General features: G+C 35.9%; 1 protein-coding gene across 1 annotated transcript in view; it reads left to right on the forward strand.

Annotated features, from left to right (window-relative positions):
• The window catches only part of LOC106872487 (NACHT and WD repeat domain-containing protein 2), a 19,782-nt gene that overhangs the window by 10,984 nt on the left and 1,069 nt on the right, over positions 1-7,729 (forward strand). The window contains exons 9-11 of the mRNA XM_052974119.1: positions 439-635; positions 1,995-5,888; positions 7,078-7,342. Coding sequence (XP_052830079.1) covers positions 439-635; positions 1,995-5,888; positions 7,078-7,308 — 4,322 coding nt within the window. The 3' untranslated portion in view covers positions 7,309-7,342. The remainder of the gene's footprint in view (positions 1-438; positions 636-1,994; positions 5,889-7,077; positions 7,343-7,729) is intronic.

Below are 7,729 nucleotides of genomic sequence, written 5' to 3' on the forward strand. Positions count from 1 at the left end.
ATATATATATATATATACATACATACATACATACATACATACATACATACATACATACATACATACATACATGCATGCATACATACATATTAAAATGTATGTCAGGTTTCCACAGAATCCAATGACAAAGTACCGGTTCATAATTGTTAAAGCACTGCTAATACAAATGTGTATGTGTAACAAGGCCTGCATCGTTTTAAATGTTTAAATTTTTTACAAACCACTTCAGTCGGTATCTTCCTCAAATACTCTATTTCCATGTTTGTCGACCGCTTTCTTTCCAGTATTCACCAAAGAACTCAAATCGATTCTTATCTCAATAACTCTTATCTGTTCTGCCAGCACGAAACTTCAAAGCTCTAAATTCCTTTCACCTGTCAGTCTATATTTCATGAGCGTAACGTACCAATTTCTTGCAATTTTTTTTATCTTATGTAGTGACTGAATCCGAGATAATAAAAGGTATTTTTCAAGTTGAAAACCCATCGGCGAAAACCTTAGTATACTTGAGAAAATTTACTGACTTTCCTGAGTCTCTGGATGGTGATGATATCGGTGGGGAGATCGGCCAAGAAGGAAACATGGTGGATGACAGTCCGACCATCTATGTAGACGTTGTTGAAATTAATAAGAAGGTAAAATTTAGTTAAAATTTATATAGGAGCGCTTGGAAAGCTCAGGGTTTTTGCTTCTGTGTGTGTGTGTGTGTGTGTGTGTGTGTGTGTGTGTGTGTGTGTGTGGGTGTGCGTGCGTGTGTCCGTGATAGTGTATTTATTTCTGAATGCGTGAAATAATAATGTTCGGTATAAACCACTTGATTAGGGATTGATACAAGTTCGACACAACCATGAATCTAATTTATTGTAACACTTTCAGAAAACTGAATAATTATCTCGGGAATCTTCTATAAAATTATGTCAAATATCTCACGGGTCTGAAATATATTCCATGACGGAAAGTAATCCCTCCTGACATTAAGACACCAAGAAAACTTATTCAAAAAAGAAGTCATTGAAATTGAGATTTGAATTGTAAAACTGAAGAAAACTATCCTCCTCTATTCTGTAAGAATGCTTAGAAAATTCTTTGGGAGATGAGAAGGTTTGAGCTCACTCAAGCTTAAGACGTAATATGCAAAACTTGAATTAATATAGGATTAATATCAACGTTATTTAATAACAATTCTTCCTTCTGTGGGCAAATAGCTTGACATTTTAGAAGGAGATTCTAGTCTATTACAACGAGCCCAGTGCTCAACTACTACAAATTTTATCGAATCCGAACGGAAGAAAGCAAAGTTAACCTGGTTGGCATAAAGAGCCGGAAGAAATGCCGCTAAACATTTTGTCCGGCGTGCTATCGATTCTGCTAGATCACCGCCTTTCTTTCAAGTTTTGGCGCAAAGTCAGAAATATTAGAGAAGAGCCTAATCAGTTGCATAGATCCCAGTGCTTAGCTGCTATTTATTTTATCGATCCCGAAAGGATGACAAGTAAAGTCGACATCAGCAATATTTGAACTCAAAACTTCAAGCCGGAAGAAATGCCGCTAAGCGTTTTGTCCGGCGCGGAAAAACTTCTGCCAAGTTGTTGACTTATAATTTTTTATGCTATAAACAGAAGGACTGAAATTCTGTAGGAGGGGGCCAGTCGATTACATACATACCTACGTACATACATACACAAACATACACACGCGCGCCATCACTGGAACTAAAAAAATTAAAAACTTTCCAGACGTTTATTACATAAAACAAAACATACAAATATGTACGTATGCATGGTGGTGGTGGTGGTGGTGGTAGTAGTGATGACATTCCATCTCAGATTAGCTATTTGCTGTAAGTGCAGAATGAAACGTCAATGAAATGACTCTTAATCTCTTATTTGAACTTTTGGTTAAAGAATTTAGAATAGAAAATAAAGTTTGTTTCATTGAATCTATCGTTTTTAATCTTTTAAATCTATTAAAATAATGGTTATTTCTATAAACAGAAACAAGTCGATGAAGAAGCTAGAGAATTGCTGGAGAACTGTATAGCAAGATTAGAATCTGAAAAGATGATCACAAATGCTTTTGATGTCATTTGGTTGCCGGGAGGAATAGATCTTGGAGAATATCATGAACCTCACCAAGAATATATCAGCGAATTCTGTGAGGCTTTTAAATCTGACATGATTAATCTCATTCAGCGAGCATTGGACGATCAAAATAGAATATCTGAAGACTATCTATCCTATTATGAAATTTTACATCATTTACACTTTTGTGTTCAGAAATGTGCGCTTTTCTGCGGCCAACAAGACACACTCGAGAAAATACAACAAATTACAAAAGAAAACAATTCAAGGAAACCAATTGTCATCCACGCTCCTTCGGGAGTTGGTAAAACATCTTTGTTAGCTATGATTATGAAACAGCTACCTTCTTGGTTTTCTGATAATTATTTGGCTGTCATACGATTCTTAGGAACCACTCCAGAAACCTGCAATATCTACAACGTGCTCCTTAGTGTAATGAAACAATTATCTTCTACGGCTGGAATGATTTTAGAGCCGATGGGTTACGCAGACATGAACCGCCTTGAAAAGTACTTCCCGAGATTTCTACGTCAATTTGGTCAAAGTATAAAAAAACCAGTCTTTATTTTACTCGATTCCTTAGATCAATTGTCTGAAGATGATGATGCTTTCTCCATGACCTGGCTTCCAGATTTTCTGCCGACCAACGTTCGCGTCATTGTGTCAACCTTACCTCAGACTAAGATAATGAAAAACCTTGTAAATCGATTGCAGCGAGATGATTGTTTTATTGAAGTTCCTTTAATGTCAGAAACAATCGGAGAAGAAGTCCTGAGAAAATTCTTAAATATGAAAAAGCGAACGATCACAGATTCTCAGAAAGAACAGCTTTTAGCAAAGTTTTCAAAAGTGTCAAGTCCGCTTTATCTCAAACTTCTTCTACATGATGCAAGTCAATGGCTGTCATATCAAGATATTGATTTTGAACAATTACCAGATTCTGTTAACTCAGCCATAGAACAGCATTTTGAAAATTTGGAACGTAAATTTGGAAAAACCTTAGTACAGTTTGCACTTGGTTATTTAACAATTAGTTTAAATGGCCTCACAGAACTTGAGCTCATTGATGCGTTGTCGTGCAATAACGAAGTTTTAAATGCTATATTTGAAATGAATGATCCTCCCTCGAGAAAAATAATTAATTTACCTCCTTTTCTTTGGGCTCGTGTTTATCATGATATAAGAGATTACTTAACTGACCGCTTTTCACATGGAAAATCTACATTCTTCTGGTATCATCGACAATTTATTGAAGCAGCAACAAGAAGGTACACACAAAACGAAGAAAACCTCCACGCAGACCTTGCAGAAATATTTGCATGTGAATCAAATATAAAGAAAGACTTGATACTTCAGCAACGAAATTGGGTTATATATGATGCTGACCGCAATATAACTCCACAAATACTTAATTTTGAGAACAAAAGAAAACTTGAATGCATTACTTATCACATTTGCCGTGCTGGAGATTTTATCAATACTAAAGACGTTAAGGAAAACGTCTTCTGCAACATCCATTTTCTTTTTACAAAGATATCTGTTTTTTCACAGGACCACATCATACAAGAAATAAAGGATTTCCTTACTAAGAGACCTGATAGGGACATTCAAGTTATTCTTGAACTTTTACAAGATATAAACGAAGAAATTCAATCACTGGAGCAATTATCTTTCTTAATTTTAGCTAATTTACCCAAAACAAACAATGGTTCAAGTTTGACACGTCTCATAGAAAAATCCGAACAAATTTTGTATTCATCAAATAGAAAAATGTTGATACCAACTTGTAATTGCTTAAAAAATCGTAATAACGAGTCTATCACAGACTCAGAATTAGTTTTTACATTCCCAAACTACTCTAGTATAATTGAAAATAAAGACGGAATAATTCTTCTGGAAAAAAGAGCGTCAGAAAAAATGTCGCCGTTTGCTGTGATTCTGACAAATGGATGCATAGAACTGACTCGTCTTAACCATGGACAGATTCGGTCATTTATTCCAACCACTGATGGAGACAAAGTATATCTATTAGCAACAGAAAGGATGGGATCTTTAAACAGTAATACCATGAAAATTCGATGGCAGAATGATGATATATTGAAGAATTACGGCACGCCTTACCTCTGTTCTTGGACAAAAGATGGATCTTATTTAGCTATAGCCTTTGATTCGGATCAAATAGCTTTATTTTATGTGCGAGAAAACAAGTTACGTATGAGCACTGCTTTTAACGTTAAAGAAGGCCTTGTGTTCAATAACTTACGTTTAGTTTACTATGCGGAAGCTCTGAGTGTGTTTGCCTCATCAACAAATGGAGAACTGGTTGAATATTCCAAGCTTGACAATAATAATCCTTCAACTAAGCAAAAGCAACTCTTTTCGACAATTTCCAGTTTACAGATGTCTAATAATGATGAGCTAATAATACTGAAAATCAGCGACGAACAAACTGTTCTGTGCTCCCTTCTAACAGAAACGTTTCAGGAGACAGGAAAATACAAATTCGACGGTGAATCAACAGACTTTGAAATTTGCTCTTCATCAGCTCTCCTGGCAGTTCTCAAAGACAAAAATAAAATTAGCATATTGGACGCTTTTAACTACTTGGAAAGTCAGATTATAAAAGTTCCATGTCCCACAATTACTTGCTTTGCTATGAAATGGTCGAAGCATCAAGTACTGGCATCTTACATGGACACTTTGATTATATTTGATTACAGCAACGAAATCATTCTTTTCCAATTAGAAAGCCATTCTGACCCGATAAAATGTTTAGCCTTGTCAGATAACTTTGTGGTCACAATAGATACAAACTTCATCCTCAAGCTGTGGGATTTCACCAAAGTAAATAGTTCCGATAAAACGCCATATGCAAATCGCTGTGTCACTGAAGAAGAGGATGTTATTAGTTTTACAATGAATCAGAAAGCAGCAACAATAGTAACTGGTTCGCAACATAATCAGATAAACGAGTGGGACTCAAAAGGGTTTCTTTTAAAGAGCTTCAAAATTAATCTACGACCGCAAGAAATGCACTTGATCAACGACAAATATCTCCTTGCATACGAGAAATCCAAAGGCAAGTTGGAAATATACGACTTTGAGACAACAGAAATTCACCTTGCATTCAAAGACATGTATATCTTGGCTATAACAACATATCAGTCATTTGAAGAGATATTACTATATACTGTCAACGATCACAAAAACTATCTTACCGTCGCAGTCAGTGATATCAGTAAGAAAAAATTTATGATGGAAATACCTATCTTAAAAGATTTTGAATTTACCAGTCTTGAAGTGTCGCTTACACCTCTCGGTTCGTACATTCTTTTTAAGTGTGGTGTTACTGATTCCGATTATAAGGACATAGAACAAGAATGGAAAACAAAAGGTGGCTTCTCTCCTCAACCATACCCGTACAGATTTGCTGCACTAAAGCTTGACAGCGGAAATGGTATCCTAAAACAATGCTTTCGACAGTTAACAGACATCCCTACATTGGGCCGCACAGCATCACCTCTCCAAGGTAACCAAATCATGATAGTTTCAGGTCGAGCTGTTGTAATTTGGGATATTTTTATAGGAAAATGCGATGAAGCAATAGCAAAGAGTGCTTACAGAAAGAGCAAGTTTCGCCGATACTTGAACTCCGATGATCAAAATTGTGAAGGTTTATGTTTGGAAAGGTCAATCAATTCTAAATATGTTACCATTGGATATGCAGATGGTTTCGTGATAATATACCGCACTGGCAATGGAAGACCAATGATAGAAAATCTACCAGAAACTAAACATGAAGCATCTGTAAGTTACGTCGAAGTTTTTAAATATGAATTTTCTTTTTCATACCATAAGTTACCATTAAATCCTTCTTTTTGTGACAAAAGAAAAGTGATGTAAAGTTATTGAAATAACAGATCATATGGGGACTACGCTATGAGGTACCTAACAAAGTCTAACAGTTAATTTGAAATTCATATAAAAGAATAACCTGCAGAAGTATTCATAGAGACCAGACAAGTCGTAGCTTTGAAAGTGAGACACATCCAAATGACGGTGACACTTGTGACACATCGAAGAAAGATGGGCTCCAAATTCACAAACGAAAGACAAAACTCCTGCACCGAACCAGTAAAATTGGGACATGGATTGTTATAGCTTAAGGATTTTTGTACGATTAATGCTTCTCTTGAAAAATTAGTTGTTAGTCTTTACGTGAGACAATTCTTGGCCGAACTTTACTTCGGTTTCAATTCGGTGTCAGAATACAGGAATTAAAGTATAATTGCAGAGGGTAGATTTCACCAACAGGAGTTTGTAAATATCGAGAATAGAAGGCTGTTGAAAAAGCAGAAATGGCAAAAACTGGTAGTGAGCAAAACCGATATAAAACACGTGTGTGTGTGTGTGTGTGAGAGAGAGAGAGAGAGAGAGAGAGAGAGAGAGAGAGGTGGGGAGAAAGAGAGAGAGAGTGATGGGGAGAAAGAGAGAGAGTGTGATGGGGAGAAAGAGAGAGAGAGTGATGGGGAGAAAGAGAGAGAGAGAGAGAGAAAGAAAGAAAGAAACAAACAAACAAACAAACAAACAAACAAACAAACAAACAAACAAACAAAGAGACAGGGTGTGTGTAGAGAGAGCTTATTTTATGCCGGATGTTGATAGACTAACAAAAGTCACCAATCCAAATACAAGAACAATAATTTTTCGAGTGACATATTTGTTCTTCGGAGTTTGTCCGCACGACAATATGTCGCTCTTTTGCTTGTTTAGCGGAGAGACAATGTATCTCATTGTTGAAAATACTTTTTGTTATTTGAAATATTCTTCCAATTTCCTTTTGATAAACGACAGAAGGCTATTGAATTCTTTTAGAAAGATGTATAGCACAGATTTGTTAATGAAGGAGGGATAGAAACTGATTTTACAACTCTCTCTCTCTAACGATATTTTTAATCATTTTAAAAATGTAAAATATATACGTTTTATCTTTCAGGTTAATCAAGTCACAATTTCACACAATAATAAATGGGTAGCGTCTGCTTGTGCTAATGGCGTCATTAAATTATGGAAAACGAAAAACAATTCGGAATTTTTTTCCATGCAACTCAGGAGTTCGTGTTGTAGAATGCAATTTTCCTTGGATTTTAAATATTTTGTTGTTCTTACAACAACAAATGATATCTGTATCTTCAATGTTCATACAAAAGCTGAAATCAAGAATTAAATTTCTTGAAAATATCAAAGGAATGGCTTTCTCGGTAAGTTATCAAAGGAGAATCTAAGTATGTGTGTGTGTGTGTGTGTGTGTGTGTGTGTGTACGTATGCATGTATGAATGAATGTATGTATGTATGTATGCATATATGTATGTATGTATGTATGCATGTATGTATGTGTGCGTATGTGTATGTATGTATGTACGTATGATACCTTGAGTATTGAGGCGATGGTGCACAAGCACCGGTTACGTTGGACTGTACACCTCATTAGAATAATGGATAGCAGGATCCCTAAGCAGATGCTATATAGGGAACTTGCGAATGGAAAAGCTGCGATTTAAGGACTGTGTCAAGTCCTCATTAAAGGCCTGTGATATGCAGGAGACTGACTGGGAGGGCAATGTCTGTCATCGCCACAGATGGAGAA

Source organism: Octopus bimaculoides, chromosome 17 (genome assembly GCF_001194135.2).
Source record: "Octopus bimaculoides isolate UCB-OBI-ISO-001 chromosome 17, ASM119413v2, whole genome shotgun sequence".
Lineage (NCBI taxonomy): Eukaryota > Metazoa > Mollusca > Cephalopoda > Octopoda > Octopodidae > Octopus > Octopus bimaculoides.